Source organism: Chrysemys picta, chromosome 5, assembly GCF_011386835.1.
Source record: "Chrysemys picta bellii isolate R12L10 chromosome 5, ASM1138683v2, whole genome shotgun sequence".
Taxonomy (NCBI): Eukaryota; Metazoa; Chordata; order Testudines; family Emydidae; genus Chrysemys; species Chrysemys picta.
In genome coordinates, this window is record NC_088795.1 from 67594497 (window position 1) to 67613462 (window position 18966).

An 18966-nucleotide genomic window follows, 5' to 3' on the forward strand; every position below is an offset into this window, starting at 1 on the left:
GAGGTCTTAAAAATAGCTGAGAGGAGAGCCGTGTGTGTCTTGAGAACCTCAGCATGAGTATTACCAATGAAAGGTATTGGTCAGGGATGCTGCATGGGATTAACATTAAAGAATGAAAATTTTTGAGCCTAAGTGAACTGATAGCATCCCTTTAAAAATATATATTCTCTTTAAAGGTGGTATGCAAATGCCAGCTATGCTTGAGAGAGAGTCTGAAATGACTGAAAATCATGTACATGGAACTAGGCTGATGGGCAAGAGCAGGAATCAAGTGTAACAAGGCTAATTGGGATGGGGAAAGGAATTGTGGAGACTGAGATCCAGGCTGTGTTGAGGAGGGTGTGGTAGAAAGTAATACCAAATTTAATGATCTGACATTACTTTTTAAAAATAGACCCTTTTTGGAGCCAAACCCTTTTTGGAGCCAAATAACCAATTTAACTTTAATGTCTAGAAGGAATAGTGTTCATATCACTATGAAAATATCACTGGCTCTGAAAGTTCATTAACAAAATGGAAAAATCAACATTTGTTTCCTGCTTGGAAGGTAAAATCTTGGCCAATTAGCTTCTTTGAAATAAGCATTTCCTGTGTTCATGGGGAGGGGGGACAATGGAGGGTAATGTAAGGTTTTCAAAATATTTGCCAGCCATATTTAATCCTCCAGAGCTGCTCATATCCTGTTCTGAATGAGATAGCAAACAATTCAGGGGTTCATGGCATTAAGCTATGTGACTTAGTGCAGAATGGGAATCCAGTGTTCTTTCTCCTAGCTTCCTCTTTTGCATTTCTTCTAGGGCAGAAATAGGGAAGCAATCTATATGACTTAAAAAAAAAAAATCTATTCTTGTTTTAAAATTGTTGTTCACCAATACAAAGTCCTCCTTCCAATTTCTGTGGTTTTAAAAATTACGTTTCCTTATTTTTAAAAATGTTTTTCTCTCCTGTTGCTGTGTGAAAGTTCCAAGCAAACAAACAAACAAAAAATCCATGAAATAGGCTAGCGAACAACTCTATCAAATGCACAAAATAAACAAACTGGAAAAAATAAAGAAACAAGATGTTTTCATTTATAGAAATCTCATATTTTACTTATTGTTGTTGTATGTTTAAAAATCGCAAAAATGTGACATTTTTAATTTGATGGTGCCCCTTTACATGTTAAATGCAACCTCAAATCATTCATCATTTGTTATTGCAGCTGTTGAAGGTTCAGTCTGTCTAGAACTCAGTCTTCATTCAGAGAAAATTGTTGCTGCTAAATACAATAATTGGAAATGGGAGGAAAAAAATGGGAAGTCAGCTGGAGATTGTGCTTTAATGGCTCTATCTCATCATTATCACTAGAGGCTTCTCTAATAAAAGGGAATATCTTCAAACTGACTTTATATTTGAGTCTCTCTCTTATTGATGTCAGAATTTTCCCTTCTGTGTTGTATGTTTTGCCTTGAAGCAGCCTTAAAATATAAAAGTGAAGTTCTAAAAGTCATCCAAGATTTGACATTTTTGTATAAATGGTCATGTTCAAGTGAATAGACATTCAGGATTATACATTTCTTCACTAGTTGATCATTAACAGGCTGAATTTCATACAGAAGTTCTTAAACAGCTACACCGGCAGCTGAGTATTCAGATAAATTAGTAAATGCTGTACAGATCCTTCTAGGAACAGTAACAATAAGGGAAGCTTCAGTCTGATAATCAGTGAGGTTGTTAAGGAAGTTGTTTCTTTACTAGTGTCTCATTGGTTCCTGCCTTTCCCTCTATGCTTAATTGTACGACTAAACAGGTTCCTACAGGTTTGACTTTTCTGGCATATTGTCATTTTCATCATTGTGTATTTCTGAAAGGTACTTATTTTTCAGGTGTTCATAGATAATGTCCAAAGCTTGTTGAAAGGGCATCCCAGATGTTGACAGAAACTTCCTGATGAATTGAGAGTGCATGCTTACAGCTAAAAATGGCAAGCAGTAGTTATTTCATCTGAACTTCATGTGGTTTAGTTAACTGACTAACTTTTAATTATGCATTCTGTCAGAACATGGAAGCCAAGTGTCCTAGAAAAAGGAATTGTCCAATGAGCTTTCAAAGTTAAATATATACAGATATGAAGAGTTAATTTTTTTAATATTTGGGATGGAAGGAAGGTCAGATGGAAGACACGAGAGCAGATTATAATAATATTTAGGTTTATCTCCCAGCATAGCTAGTGCCTGTACTGTTTATTCAATACATTAATGATCTGGAGGATGGCATGGACTGCACCCTCAGCAAGTTTGCAGATGACACTAAACTAGGAGGAGTGGTGGATAGGATACAGAGGGACCTAGACAAATTAGAGGATTGGGCCAAAAGAAATCTGACGAGGTTCAACAAGTGCAGAGTCCTCACTTAGGATGGAAGAATCCCATGCACTGCTACAGACTAGGGACCGAGTGGCTAGGCAGCAGTTCTGCAGAAAAGGACGTAGGGATTACAGTGGACGAGAAGCTGGATATGAGTCAACAGTGTGCCCTTCTTTCCAAGAAGGCTAATGACGTTTTGGGCTATATAAGTAGAAGCATTGCCAGGAGATCGAGGGACGTGATCATTCCCCTCAATTCGGCATTGGTTAGGCCACATCTGGAGTACTGTGTCCAGTTTTGGGCCCCACACTACAAGAAGGATGTAGAAAAATTGGAAAGAGTCCAGTGGAGGGCAACAAAAATTATTAGGGGGCTAGAGCACATGACTTATGAGGAGAGGCTGAGGTACCTGGGATTATTTAGTCTGCAGAAGAGAAGAATGAGGGGGGATTTGATAGCTACTTTCAACTACCTGAAAGGGGGTTCCAAAGAGGATGGATCTAGACTGTTCTCGGTGGTACCAGATGACAGAACAAGGAGTAATGGTCTTAAGTTGCAGTGGGGGAGGTTTAGGTTGGATATTAGGAAAAACTTTTTCACTAGGAGGGTGGTGAAGCACTGGAATGGGTTACCTAGGGAGATGGTGGAATCTCCTTTCTTAGAGGTTTTTAAGGTCAGGCTTGACAAAGCCCTGGCTGGGATGATTTAGTTGGGGATTGGTCCTGCTTTGAGCAGGGGGTTGGACTAGGTCACCTCCTGAAGTCCCCTCTATGATTTCTGCTGCTACTTTTGATAGAATCCCTTGTACAGCTGAATTGGTCCATGTCTAAAGAGATCACTCCTAACTCTTTTAATGACCCGTCGTTTCTCAACTTTACTTTGTGGCTCCTTGATTTTAACCCTGCCTCTTGTTCTCTTGATTTTTGCTCCACTCCTTATTGAGGAAATGTATACATGATTTGAATGTGGGTTCAAGAACAATGTATTCCAATTCTCGTAAGACTTAACAAACCTTTAGTGCAATCTGTGTGTCTGAGAGAATGAGGAGAGACAGTTGATTTTTATTTTTCAGAAACATTCTATTGATATGAATCTCTATTCTGACCTCTACAGAACCTGATATTATTTAAATTATGTAGGTATCTCTATACTTTGTTTGTAAGCTCTTCTGGGCAGGGATTGTCATTTTGTTATGTCTGTACAGTGCCTAGCAAAATGGAGACGTCCTCCTCAGCTGGGGCTCTTTGTTGCTACCATAATACAAATAAATATTAATAGACTAGAGTGTTTACCAGAAACTCTATGTAGTCACCTTTGTTTGACTTGCTACTCAGACTCATGTACAGTAACTCCTCTCTTAACGTCGTTATGTTCCTGAAAAATGCGACTTTAAGTGAATCCAATTTCCCCAGAAGAATTAATGTAAATGATGTGGTTAGGTTCCAGGGAAATTTTTTTCACCAGACAAGAGACTATATTATATACACCTCTACCTCGATATAATGCTGTCCTCGGGAGCCAAAAAAATCTTACCACATTATAGGTGAAACTGCGTTATATTGAACTTGCTTTGATCCACCGGAGTGCGCAGCCCCGCCCTCCCCGGAGCACTGCTTTACCGTTTTATATCCGAATTCGTGTTATATCGGGTCGCGTTATATCTAGGTAGGTGTGTGTGTGTGTGTATACACACACACACACACTCTCTCTCTCTCTCTCTCTCTCTCTCTCTCTCTCTCTCTCTCTCTCTCTCTCTCTCTCTCTCGGTTTTAAACAAACAATTTAAATCTGGTATACAGTGATGATGATTATGAAGCTTGGTTGTGGTGGAGGAGTCAGAGGGTGGGATATTTCCCTTACTGCTAAATGATGAACTAGCAATTGGCTGAGCCCTCAAGGGTTAACTCTCACTTTACAAGGCAGCAGGAATGGAGGGAGATATGCGAATTTCCCCTTTAAGTACACTGCCTTGTTAATTAGATCAGCTTGCTGAGACCGCAGCTGCTACAAGCTCCCTCCATCCTGAGCCCCGGTGTGTCCCCCCCCTGCTCTGTGGAAGATGGGGTAAGTGGGGTGCAGGAGCAGGGGGAGAGGGGGACACCCTGACATTAGCATTAGCCCCCTCTTCCTTCCCTCCCCCCCCTGCACAGCAAGCAGGAGTCTCGGGGAGCAGCTCCAAAGCAGAGGGCAGGAGCAGCACATGGCAGTGGAGGTAGGGACAGCTGCAATTGCTAGCCTGCTGGGCAGCTGCTGCCCAGGGAACTTAGGGGAACGGGGAGCTGATAGCGGGGCTGCCAGTCCACCCTGGTTACAAGCCCCCACCAGCTAGCTGCAATGGGCTGTTCTTCCTGCAAGCAGTAGGCAAAGCAGGTGACTGTCAAACGATGTTAGAAGGGAGCATTACACAACTTTAAACGAGCATGTTCCCTAATTGATCAGCAACGTAACATCGAAACAACATTAACCAGGATGACTTTAAGTGAGGAGTTACTGTACAGCAATGGAAAGGCTGATCTGGATTGCTTAGTAAAGTGGTCTCATTTAAGCAACATGGCTTTTAATGCAGCCAAATGCAAGGTTGTACATCTAGGAAAAAAATGTAGGTCACATTTACAGTGTAGCAGTATCCTGGAATGCAGTGATATTGAACAAGACTTAAGGGTAATGGTAAATAAACAAACAACTAAATGTGAGTTCCCAGTGCTGTGCTGTAGCTAAGACAGCAGTGGGCAAACATTTTGGCCTGAGGGCCACATCTGGGTATGGAAATTGTATGGCAGGCCATGAAGGTTCACAAAATTAACAATTCAGAGATATTTAATAAAGATACATTTTAGTGGAAATAAACATAAAACCTTACTTACTATTATAAATATATCATAACAATGTATTACAATAATTAAACCAAACTTAACCCCTTTTCATTAATGTGAGCAATACAGCTGGTCGCCCTTCTTTACTATGGCATCAAAGTCTGGTGTCATTCTTGTTATGGAAATCCGCAATACAGAGCTGAGATATGCTGGTCAGTTAACTAGGATCTGTAGTGAGATTTGTTGTAATTTAGCAGGGAACACACAGGTGGTGAACAAAATAAGGATTTTCTGTTCCACCTTGTGGTTATTTATGAACTTTGTTTCACTCAAGGGGCTTAAAACTTGTCCAGTTTTTCTGAATTGTACTTTTTCTTCAAGGTGGATTCACACTGTAGATCAATGAGCTCCAGTTGTAATTCTTGCGGGGCTCTCTCGTAATCAAATGACAGTGGGCATGACACCAACTCCAGTGTTCTCTATCTTCTCAAAGACAGGGAATCGATGAGAAAATTCTCCATGCAAGTCACTCAAACTTTTGCTGTACTTTTCTGTCTGCTCTGGCGACATTTCCAAGTATTTCTGTGTTGGAAACTGAGCGAACACTTTGTTCTTAAATTGTTTTGAAAACAAGACTAACTTGGCTTTGAAAGCTGTCACACTAGAATACAATTTGTGTACAAACACATTCTTTCCTAGTAGCTTCACATTAAGTTCATTTAAACGTGCCAAGATATCCACACCAAAAGCAAGGTTGCACACCCACTTTGAATTCTTTAATTCAGGGAAATAGTTTTCTTCCTCCTGCATCTCCAGAAAAGTGTGAATTTCAACTCTGAGCTCTCCCACTCTCTGCAATACGTTTCCTAGGTTGAGCCAGCGGAGATTTGTATGATAAAGTAAGTCTGGGTGTTCGGCACCAGTGCCTTCAAGAAGGGAAATGAATTGCCAATGATTAAATCTCCTCGCTTTTATGTAGTTCACTATTTTCACTACTGTGTGAACAACATGATCAATGTCCAGGACATTTATGCAGAGGGCCTCCTGATGTATAATACAATGTAGAAAACTCACCTCTTTATCAGGGTCATCTTCTTTTACTTTGTCCTGAATTCTTTTAAAAAGTCCTACGTTTTTCCCACTTAAATTTGGTGATCCATCTGCAGTTACATTTGCCAGTTTACTCCAAGGGAGCTTCAGATGTGCAAGGCAGCAGACACCTTCTCATATAAATCTGATTCTTTAGTTGTGCCTTTCATTGATTCAATTGATAAAAAGTCATCTGATTTCAAATTTCAAAAATCAGTAACTGTGCTGTGTCCTTAATGTCAGTGCTATCAGCGAGAGCTAAAAAAACAAGGTAAAGCCCTGTGCTTTCTTGTTCAACTCAGAAGCCAAATTTCACCAATCACTTCTACACATCGAGTAACAGTTCTTCATGACAAACTAATGTTCTCAAATTTGTTTTGGTATTCCGGGCACAGAATGCTAGCAACATAAACCATACATTCTTTCAAAAACTCTACTTTAGCAAAAGGCTTATTTTGTTTAGCGACTTTAAACGCCAGAACATAACTTGCCTTTGTAGTGGCTTCCTGAACTGTAGCTAGTTGCACATAAATATTTTGCTGAGCTTTTAAGTTTGTGGCGAGTTTCTCAGCTTTTCTTGCCCTTTCCTCAGTTGTTAAATTACTGCCATAATTAGGATAGTTCGTTGAAAAATGGTAAATCAAATTGTACTCCTTGAACACTGATCCTCTCCTGACAAATCAGGCATACAGCCTTTGAGTTCACTTTTGTGAAAAAATATTTTGCATTCCGTTCTTTGTTAAAAACCTGACACTCTTTGTCCGTGTACAGGAGTTTGCCGGGGCTCGACCCGCTCCGGGGCGGCGGGGAGCCACACCGACTCACTACCTGCTGGGGCTTGAGTGCTTTGTCTGGCTGCAGGGTCTTGCCCGGCAGCCCTTGCAGTCCTGAATGATACAGGAAGGCCGACCCTGGCTCAGGGCAGACACCAACGTTATGTCAGGGCTCAGACTCTTAGTCAGGGTTGAGCAACAGTAAACAAAGTATTTAAGCCCATGCCCTAGGTCAGGGCGGGGCAACAAATGCTGAGGCAGAGCTCAGGCCCTCAGGCAGGGCTGAGTAACAGTAATAGGCCTGAGCCTCAACAGGCCTGGGAGAGGGGAAGACTACCACCCACAGGTTGGGTGGCAGGGGGGACGCAGGCCCTCCCACTCTGTGTCCCAGCCCAGGGCCCTAGCAGCAGCAGAAGACTCCGTTGCTTCATCAGTGGGGATCTTGGCCGCAACACACTGACATCGGCTCTGGCAATGCTGCAGCCAGACTGGGGTTGGCTGCCCCTGGGCTACTTCCACACTCCCCCTCTGGGCCTACCTGAGTGCTGGCGTCGGCCTCGGGGGGATCCTGGACCATGGGTTTGTCTGGCCAGGGATCGTTTGGCAAGTCTGGGAGCTCCTCTGGATAGGAGGCGCTGGGCAGGCCCGGCGGCTCCTCTGGGTAGTAGGCGCTGGGCAGGCCCAGCGGCTCCTCGGGGTAGCGGGCGCCGGGCAGGCCCGGCGGCCACTCTGGGCTGTGGAGGCTTCCCAGCCCCGAGGTAGGCTGGGGACATCTGGTCTCTCCGGCTGCTGGGGCCTGACTGGGTTCTGAGGGCCCGGCTTTATACTTCCGGGTCGCTGCCTGACCCTCTGAGGGGCGGGCTCAGAATTCCCTAGCTCCGCCCACTCCGGCCTCTGGATGGGCTCTTCCCCTTCTGGGGCGGCAGGGAGACCCTGGCGCACGCTTACCTCGAGTGCGCCAGGTTGCAGCCCCTGTTCCGGCTCCTCCAGAACCTCTTGTTGAGGTTCTGGCTGCACTTTTCCCCACACCTGTTTGTTTATGCACACCCTATCCGTGGCCCCACTAAGTCGCGAGACCTCCTCGTCAACCTCTTCCTGGCCCTGGCCAAACTCACCATCTATAATACCAGGGAGAGGATGTTGGACGAGGGGGTGCTCTGCGACTGTGGGGCCTACTTCTGTACCTCCCTAGTCTCACGTCTCCGGGCGGAGTTCCACTGGGTAGCGTCCGCTGGCTCCCTTGCCACCTTTGAGGAGCAGTGGGCGCTGTCCAGGGTTCTCTGCTCGGTGTCCCCATCCGGCTCCCTGATTTTGAACCTTTGACCGTCACCTCGCTCCCTGCTTTTTTATTAGTTGTCCCAAGCGATCATTTGGTTTCTGGGTCCAGTGGTCCCTCCCGCTAGGTTGGGGGAGGGGCCTTTAGCAGTGGGCGGCTGAGCCCGCCCACTTCCCGGTTCACCAATACCGACTCACTACACTCCACTTTTTTTTTTTTTTTTTTTGCAGTGTTCATTTTTGAAAGGGAAAAGAAAATCCAAACTGCTGCCCTTATTTCAAACTGCTGTTTTACAAGATTTCATGCACTGTGAAAAACCTGGGCACTCTCTCTAGCCTGGATTTCTTGGGTGTCAGTGCCCCTGATAATTTTGAGCCATGGCATTCTGTCCCAGAACCCATGTGGACAAGAGGAGGCAGAGGCAGGTGTAAACTCATCTGTAACTTTATGTCCAACTCTCCCCCCCCCCCCCCAAAATGGTATATTTGAAATGTTCTTACTGTTGTACTTTGAGTTCTGTTTGCACTGTTGCGTTCATTAAAAGTTTACATAGTAAGGGATGTTACCAAGGTGGGGCGGGAGGACTCATGGGATGTGGCGGAGGGGGGCTTTATAAGGGATGTTACCGAGGTGAGAGGAGGGGGGATTCATAGGGTGTGGCACGGGGGGGCTCTACAGGGGTGGTATTGGGGACACCAAGGCAGCCATACCAGGCACCGCCACGGGTGGAGGCTGCGGCCCCTGGGCAGTTTCGAGGCTCTTGAGGGTGGGGCCACAAGAGACCACGAGGGGATTGGGCATGCCGGTGTGGGGGGGGCGGGGGAGGGGGGGCTGCCATGTAGGGGCAGGGTTCCGATCCCGGAAACAGTGCGGTGAAGTCGCTCCTGCACAGTGTGGCTCTTCTGTGTGCCGGAAGGAATCTTCCAGGAAGATGGTGCTCATCAGTGAGTCGGGGGCTAGGGAGCACCGGGCGGAGTGAGGCAAGCCCGAGACCCTACTCCCCATTGGGCGTGCCGGAGTGGGACAAGCGCCCGATTCTGCTCCCCGGCGGGAGCTCAAGGTCCAGATAAAAACGTCTCATGAGCTGGAAGCAGCCCGTGGGCTGTAGTTTGTCCACCCCTGAGCTAAGAGGACTAATGTAATTCTTGGATGCATAAGCAGGGAAATACCAAGAAACAGTTGAGAGGGGGTATTACTACTTTATAGCGCTTTGATGAGTAGAACTGGTTGAAAATTTTTCATTAAAATGATTTTTTGATGAAAAATGCCCTTTGTGCAAAATTGAAATATTCTACAGAATTTTTAAACCTGGGAAACCTTAACTCACTTTCTAGGTGTACAGGTGCCCGTAAATCTTTTGATTATATTGCAGTACTAGAATAAGGTTAATCTAGCTCTAAATGATTTTTGCTTCCTATATTCTACAAAGGTAAAATGTCTGTTATTGCTGTGGTAGATACCAACAACATTTAATAGCATTTTAACTGGGAGTATGGAATGGTCGAGATTTTATTTTTTAAATTACATCTTTGACCAAAGCTCCTCTCTCCAGTTCAAGATGAATCAGACTTTTATCACAATCTTTCAGGAAATTATTTTATTTAACACAAATAAACATGGGATTATCTTGTGTTTACATATTGGACAGGGAAAAAAATGAACTGAAGCTGTTAAAGACTAATCCCGTTTCTTAGAAGACAAACAAGACAAATGCACACAAGAGGGGCTGAAAAAGAATAGAAAAGATAGAAAATGGTTCCTGTCGCTGTGTTGTCTCCACTAGTATCTTCACTGCTAGAGAAACAACAGCATGGCACATGGTCTTATTAGCCACTCTGAGACCTGGTAAACTTGTACCAGCCTCAGGCAGTTTAAGGAATTGCTTTCATCATTCTCTCTGGTCACAGGCTGACAGCAGTGTTGCAAAATATATAGTCTTGGCTGGCTAAGCCTGACTTTTATTAAACAGAAGGAAAAAGGAGAGGGATAGGAAAGAGAAGGAATAAGGTGTGGCAGGAAAAGGATACAAAGGGTGTGTGTGACAAAGTCTCACATCCTAGATGGTGTTTGGGATTTAGCTGGAGCCAGTGAAGGTATTGATGTCATCTGGGTCCCTCTCTTGGCCCTGACTGGTGAGGACATCTCTCAGGACGGGGCCGACAAAAGCCCCACAATGCCACAGTGGCTCTTGAGATCCCAGAAGATGGTAGGTGTGGCAGCCATGATGGGGAAACTCTTGGCTAATCTTTGTTAGGGAGTGATGAGCAGAATAGCCAATCCTCTAATTATTGTCCCTAATTTCTGAAACACCAATTTTGGTCTACTGATTTTGGGACTCTCACTTTTCTTCTTTAGCAGGCATGATCTTAATTACAGTCCTTGAATGATATCAGCAGGAGTTTTTGTTTGCACTAGTTTAATCTTTTTGTCTCACTTTTGCAGCTTTTCCCATCAGTATTTTTTATTGTAGGTTATGACACTATATAAACTTTCACTCACTTTTTACAGTTGAGTTCACAATTAGGATAAATCTGCAGGGCCAATTATTACAACAGTTGCTGCACAACATGTGAGTAAAGCACTTGAGTTAGCCATGAACATAAAGGAAAAGGCAAAATTTATCTTCAGCTGATGTTGAACAAGCCAGAAAAGCTTGGATTATATACTCTCCTGTGACAAATTGGAAGCTTTCCCATGTCAGTGCAGTCTACTTCTAAAGAAGCTAAACTCTCATTTAAAAAACAAAACCAAAAACCCCCTCCAAAACCAATTTAGCACTTTTGAAGAAAATATTCTAAATATGAACCAAATGTAAACTGATGCAGAGATGTCGCCTTAAGTCTTCAGACAGTTGTGCTCTGCTGCTGCTCAGAGTTCTGACAAGTAGCTACAGGGTGAAGACTAACCGGAATCTTTAGTCTTCGCTGGTGCTATTCGGAAGCCTGTGAGCAGCAGGAAAACTGACAAGAGTTGGGAAAGTTTTGTTTTGCTACTGTCCAGTTAAGCTAGGAGCAGCAGCAGAGGCAATCATTCTGTTCTACAAATATTCTTATACTGTGCTCATCTGAGCACCTTCCAGTAATACATTACATGAAGTGACTACTCATCGGTCATGTAGTGTTTGTTCTCTCATCCTCTCCTCAGGAGAAGGTGCAGTGCCTTTGTTTTGGTAAGTTGGTTTTTGTTTTTTGTTTTTATCATACGTTTCTATGTATTGTTAGAGATGGCAGGGTGGAAGAAATGTACCTTGCACTCGGAGCAGAGTGTGATCTGACCAATTTGCCTGGTGGCTACATGTAGATGTTGAAAAGGACTGGGAAGAAAATTGATTCTTGTGGGACTCCACAAGTGAGGGGTCTAGTGATGGGAAATTGCTCCTCTACCACTACTCCTTGGTTGTGTCCCTCCAGGAAGGACTCAGACCATTTTAGTTCATTACCCTGGACCCCTGCTCCCTCTCCCTGGTGAGACAGCACTATCTCATGGTCAGCAATGTTGAATGATGTAGAGAGCTCCAGCAGGATCAGAATGGATCTGTCTGTCCTTTTATCCATTGACAGGAGGCAATCATCCCTCAGTGCTACTAAAGTGGTTTCAGTTCCATATTCTGGCCTGAATCCAGATTATGACGGGTCTAGAATTTTAGCTTCAATTAGCTGAGCTTGTAGTTGGCCTTTGGCTAGCTTCTCTTTGAGCTTGTTCAGGAATGGGAAGTTTGACATTGGGCAGTAGTTGGGTAGAACTCATTTGTCCAGGGTGGGTTTCTTCAGTGTTGGTCAAACTATTGTATATTTGAAGAAGGAAAGGAAGAATGAGGTGTTGTCTTTTCGGTCGAGAGTAGCACCAGTTGTTCATGCCTCTTTCACAAGCCAAGAAGGGTATATTTCAGATTTTCAAGGCTTGGGTCAATACTCCTTTAGGGACTCCTCTCTCATTGAAGCTATTCAGTAAAATACAGGACCAAAAATCAAGGGTTTGGGGTTTGTGTATAGTAGTGTAGATATCCCTGTTGTAGTAGTCAAGATAGGTAGAGCAGTTGAGATAATTCCCAGTACTTCTCAAGGCCTATCTGATGTATGGTTGCACTTCAGTATATGACCTTATAATGCAGTGTAAGGAAAATATTTTTTAAAACAGCATCGGCAGTCCAACTACAACAACAAAGATGAATGATAAGTAACATGCTATATTTTATCATGGAGAAATGTGATACATAATCCAATATGGATAGAATTATCTGGCTTATTACCTTGAGACTGAAGAAAATTGATAGACAAAGAATAGCTTCTAACTTTCACTGTGTGTTCAAGGTCAATCAAAGACAGCATAGGAGCCATCTGAAATGTGACATTTATATGACACGAGGCAGTAATTTAGATTTAATGCTACAGAGGTAGCATTATTCCTTGTTGAGACACTTTGCTGCTCCTTAAATCTATATAGTTGTTTCTAGATAGTAATAAGACATTTCAAGCTGTGCTAAAACTTCAAAGCTTCTGAGCATTAGAATCTCTCTGAAGTGTTCACTATTACTGATGGTATGAGAAATAGGTCACCTGTAAGATTTTAGAAATGGCCATGTGTCACGTAAAGCAGCCTAAAGGTTCTTGGCCAAATTGTGCACTGATTTGCACCCTGTACAACCACCTTGATGCCAATAGGAATGCACAGGGATATAAGTAAGTTCAGAATTTGGCCATGTAATTTCAACTGGAAATTAGAAAAATCATCTCTCCTGTACATCTATATTCTGCATAGTGTTAAATCAATAAAGGTTGGATAATCAGTGTATTACTAGATCCCATTTATTTCCTATTTAGTTAGGTTCAGTTAGGTTCAATATAAAAGGCTCTTATTAAAAGCTACTGCTATTTATTATGATTAAGCAAGAGATAAAATCACTTAAGGAGAAAGAAGACAAAACTCAACATACCATGTAAGCAAAAATTGTAATTACAAATTATACAACTGCATTTCTTTTAAAATAGAAATTTCAGTAATTGCAAAATGACAGTTTCTTAGTACCAAGAGTTCTGTTTATAATAATGATATATAATTAACAGTGTAAACTTCAACTACTCTGTAAACAGATACATTGATAGTGAAGTGGAAGTGCCCTGTCACTCAAGCAGGCATTACCTCAAGTTTTCCAGGCAATTCAGACAGTGATAGGGGCCAAGACAGTTGAATGGCTTGAGTGGGGGAAATGGTGTGTTCCACAGCCAAAGAGAGATTGTCGTTTGGATATCCAGGGGTTTAAACAGCAAGATATGATTATACCCCTCCATGAAGATACAATCTTATACATGCTCATTTTTTCTTAATGTTTTATTGATCTTTACATTCTTAGAACTGTGTTTTAAAATTAATTATTTGAACTGGAAACCTGGGTTTGATTCCCAGTTCAGGCACTGATCTGTTTGACCTTGCACAAGTATCTAGTGCACTGCGTAGGAAAGATAGGAAGTATGGCAAGAGACCACCCTAGCTTAACCAGGAAATTTTCAATAAGTCCTACAAAAAGTGGAAACTATATCAAATTACAAAGGATGAATATAAACAAATAATGCAAGTATGTAGAAACAAAATTAGAAAAGCCAAGGCACAGAACGAGATTAAACTAGCTAGAGACATAAAGGGTAACAAGAAAATATACTACAAATACATAAGAAGCAAGAGGAAGACCAAAGACAAGGTAGGCCCATTACTCAGTTGAAGGTGCGGGGGAACAATAACAGAAAATGTGGAAATGGCAGAAGTGCTAAATCACTTTTTGTTTCAGTTTTCACCAAAAAGCTTGGTAACAACTGGACATCCAACTTACTTAATGCCAGTAAAAATGAGGTAGGATCAGAGGCTAAAATAGGGAAAGAACAAGTTAAAAATTACTGAGACAAGTTAGATGTCTTCAAGTCATCAGGGTCTGATGAAATACATCGTAGAATACTCAAGTAGCTGACTGAGGAGATCTCTAAGCCATTAGCGATTATCTTCAAAAAGTCGTGGAAGATGGGAGAGATTCCAGAAGACGGAAAAAGGGCACTATGTTTGCCCATCTATAGAAAGGGGAATAAGGACAACCTGAGGAATTACAAATCAGTCAGCTTAACTTCAGTACTAAGAAGGATAATGAAGCAAATAATTAATTAAGCAATCAGTTTGCAGACCCCTAGAAGATAATAAGGAGCTAAGTAACAATCAGCATGGATTTAAAGAATAAATCATATCAAACCAACCTAATAGCTTTCTTTGACAGAGAACCAAGCCGTGTGGATGGGGGGAAGTGGTAGACATGGTATATCTTGACTTTAGTAAAGATTTTGATACTGTCACGCATGACCTTCTCATAAACAATCTAGGGAAATACAATTTAGATGGAGCTACTATAAGGTGGATGCATAACTGTTTGGAAAACCATTCCCAGAAAGTAGTTATCAGTTGTTCACAGTCAAGCTGGAAGGGCATATCAAGTGGGGTCCTGCAGGGATCAGTTCTAGGTCTGGTTCCGTTCAGTATCTTCATCAGTGATTTACATAATGGCATAGAGCAGGGCGCCAAAGGCGGCACACAAACTGATTTTCAGTGGCACTCACACTGCCTTTTAAATGAAGCTTCTTAAACATTTTTAAAACCTTATTTACTTTACATATAACAGTAGTTTAGTTATATATTATAGACTTCTAGAAAGAGACCTTTTAAAAACCTTAAAATGTATTACTGGCACGCGAAACCTTAAATTGAGTGAATAAATGAAGATTTGGCACACCACTTCTGAAAGGTTGCCGACCCCTGGCATAGAGTGTACACTTAAAGTTTGTGGACGATACCTAGCTGAGAGGGGTAGGATTAAAATTTGGAATGATCTGGAGAAATGGTCTGAAGTAAATAGGATGAAATTCAATAAGGACAAATGCAAAGTACTCCAATTAGGAAGGAACAATCAGTTTGTACACATACAAAATGGGAAATGACTCTCTAGAAAGGAATACTGCGGAAAGGGATCTGGGGGTCATAGTGGATCACAAGCTAAATATGAGTGAAGAGTGTAACACTGTTGCAAGAAAAGCAAACATTCTGGGTTGTATTAGCAGGATTGTTGTAAACAAGACATGAGAAGTAATTCTTCTGCTCTACTCTGCGCTGATTAGGCCTCAACTGGAGTACTGTGTCCAGTTCTGGGCACCACATTTTAGGAAAGATGTGGACAAATTGGAGAAAGTCCAGAGAAGAGCAACAAAAATGATTAAAGGTCTAGAAAACATGGCCAATAAGATTGGAAGATTGGAAAAAAAAATGGGTTTGTTTAGTCTCGAGAAGAGAAGACTGAGAGGGGGCATGATAATAGTTTTCAAGTACATAAAAGGTTGTTATAAAGAGGAGGGAGAAAAACTGTTTTCCTTGTCCTATCAGAGGTTAAGAAGCAGTAGGTTTAAATTGTGGCAAGGGTGGTGTAGCTTGGACATTAGGAAAAACTTCCTAACTGTCAGGGTGGTTAAGCACTGGAATAAATTGCCTAGGGAGGTTGTGGAATCTCCATCATTGTGGATTTTAAGAGCAGGTTTGACACACACTGTCAGGGATCGTCTAGTTAGTCCTGCCATGAGTGCAGGGGTTGAACTAGATGACCTCTCGAGGTCCCTTCCAGTTCTACATTTCTATGATTCAAAGTCATTTTAAAAGTGTCCAAGTCCTATATTCAAAACAAATTTAGCAATTTAGGAGCCGAAGTGCCCAAATCAGTTTTGAAATGGGACTCTTCTCCCATAGTTTAACTGGTTTGTCTGTTTAAACTGTAAGTTCTCGGGTGTGTGTGTGTATGTATGTATATCCGTATAGCACAATGGGGACTATAGGGTACAATTGTAATAAAAACAACTTAATTATGCTGCTAATCTCACTATAAGCATTTGCAGGTTCCTTTTAAGGGCCTAAATCTTTTGCTGGTTTTGACACAAACATTTAGACAAAATGCAGCTTCCTTTATCAACTTTTTAGTTGCCTCTAGTTGCTGAAAGTACCTTGGGAGTGTCTCCCCCGTGCCCTGCTAAAATGGGCTCAGGAACAGCATCTTGTTAGAAATCCCAGCATCCTCCCCCTTCCTGGCAGTTGTGGGAGAAAAGGTAGACTTCCTGCTAGATTATTATCCTTGGACCTCGCTATTCTCAGTATGATCTGTATCCACCTCTGATCTTGTGGGTTCAGTCCTTCAGCTAGCATATACCTGATACATCTTTGAAGTCCTAGTTTAATGTTTGCTCTGAAATGAGAATTGCTATGGATAATTTATAGCTGGTAATCTAACTGTATTTAATTTTGTTCCCTTTAGACATTCCTGACATTGTGAATGGCAAACATCTTAATATTTTCAGGTGAGTTTCTTTTTGTTGTATTTAATTATTTGTGTTCTGTATGCACCCAACTGGACATCTCTTGAAATGGCATGGCATGTCTCACCTTTTTTTTTGTTTTGTTTTGTTTAAAAAAAAAAAAAGCCAACCAACCAACCCAGCATTCTACAAGAAGCAGTTGGTGGAGGACAGTGTTCTCTTGTTTGAAAGGAAACTGATGACATATTATTAGTGTACTCAATATTTTGGTGTTCTAGTTTTTTTCTTAGCTACTGCAGCCTAAAAATTGTAACTTACTAGCTAGTAACAATCAATTATTGAAATATTATAAGGTTTAAAGTGCTGAGACTGTTAGAATTGAGTTCATATAACTTCAGTGGCTTCTTTTTTTTGATATTTTCAAACAAACTTTTAATGTGGGAAATTCTCGGCCTATATTTTAGCAATTCTTATAGCAAATAACCTTGGAGCATGCTCCTTTGAGAGATTCAGGGGATCAGAGTTATGGTGCTGAGCTTGATTCTTTTCTCCGTGCATCAGTAAAGGCTCAGTAGGGTGCACTATAGAGTTAGCATGTTCCTTTCCTGAAGAAGAAAACATACTTTGAATGTCATTTTGGGAGACTCTTCTGGCCCCAGAGAGACCAACATACAGTTCTTAACCGGGAGGACAGGCCAATATATAGTCTCAAGGCACAACGTTTAATAGTAAATGGGAAGATAGACGAGCACCACTCCTACCTGCCACATACACTCTCCTCCCTCCCCCCCACCCCCCAAAAAAAGTCTAAATAGTTATCTGCATCTCACTCATCCTATCATGTAATAGTTTGAGTATTGCATTGTTTAGATATACCCTTAAGTAACCAATATGAGTTAGGGCACAGTTTTATCTTCTGATGGGTACATCATACAAACATGCATCCGACGAAGTGGGTATTCACCCACGGAAGCTTATGCTCCAATATGTCTGTTAGTCTATAAAGTGCCACAGGACTTTTGGTCGCTTTTTACAGATCCAGACTAACACGGCTACCCCTCTGATACTTCATACAAACTAGATATAGTAAAATCAGTAGTATTGCATGTGTACACCAGATGCAGTTGTTGATTCTTCCCTTTAAGTTTTCAATGTGATTTCCAAGATTTGCATAGCCACGGAATGCACAGCCATAAAATATCATTCCTGCCAACAACTTAGAAGACATTGTAAAATGAGTAGACATTTATATGGATGAGAACTGGCTCAGAAAGTTAATTAAAGGAGATGCAACTATTTTTTTTTTTTTTTTTGAGGGATAACACGTTTCAAAGCATTAGCCAGCCACTAAGTCATGGAGACTGGAAAGAAACTTTCTGTATGGACAGGTGTCATGGTTACAGGTTAAACTGTGGTTTTTGTCCCTCTTGAGAGCACCCCTTAGATGACAAGCCTGGCTTCCACGGCATGCTCTGGGTGGAAGCATACAGTTCAACCATTCTGGGACTGGATTTCTGTGCTGCAGCCACCTACCCTGTTTCCTAACTGTGTTAATGTGACAGGCTCTGCTGGGTTTGGCACCTGTAAAAGTTTCCCTTCTCGAGCTTGTGACAATATAAGTGTGCAGTGACAGAAACAGCATCTTCAAAACAAAACATCATTTATTCTTTCATCCTAAGGTACAGAGCTTGCAGAGCAAAAGGTCAGAAAAACAGAGTCCTGATACCTATTTTTCTATACCTACATCTTAATCTTTCTTTGCAAGAATTTGTAAGTTCAATTCAGTCTAGTTAACTCCTGTCTCTGGGGAGAACCAGACTGTCCTGCTCGTAGCATGTTCTCTTTCAGTGTGTCTCTTAGCTCTCACTGACACTCCCTGGGCAGCCTCCCCTTCCTCCCAAAGACATCATTTTAAAGATTTTTAGGATCCCCTTTCATACTAGGCCTAGTCTGGGGGAGAGTAAACTCTTCTTAGCCTGGATGGTAGGCTATAAACAATTTCCCTGTTATTTCCTCAAGGATTCTTATCTGTGTCATTGTTTTGCCTTCCTGCTTGATTCCTTTAACAATCCTATTGATTTAACTCTGTGCATTGAGGGAGGAGAATATTACGGACAGCCTGAAGGGCATATGATATTTATAAAAAAAATACCACACACAAATCCCTCTTTCTCCACAACATGCTATTCTATAATCGGAGTTTCTTGGACCTTCTTTTGATACTGAATACAGGAGGGTGGACTAGATGGACCAGTGGTCCAATCTGATATGGTAATTCCTGTGTCCATTTGTAAAATGAAATCCTTAAGGATGGATTTTCAGAGTTGCTGAGCACCTTCAAGT

The 18966-nt window shown here is 42.0% G+C and overlaps 1 protein-coding gene across 1 annotated transcript in view; it reads left to right on the plus strand.

Annotated features, from left to right (window-relative positions):
- Positions 1 to 18966, plus strand: part of TMA16 (translation machinery associated 16 homolog) — a 52414-nt gene that overhangs the window by 29047 nt on the left and 4401 nt on the right. The window contains exon 6 of the mRNA XM_005299275.4: positions 16623 to 16665. Coding sequence (XP_005299332.1) covers positions 16623 to 16665 — 43 coding nt within the window. The remainder of the gene's footprint in view (positions 1 to 16622; positions 16666 to 18966) is intronic.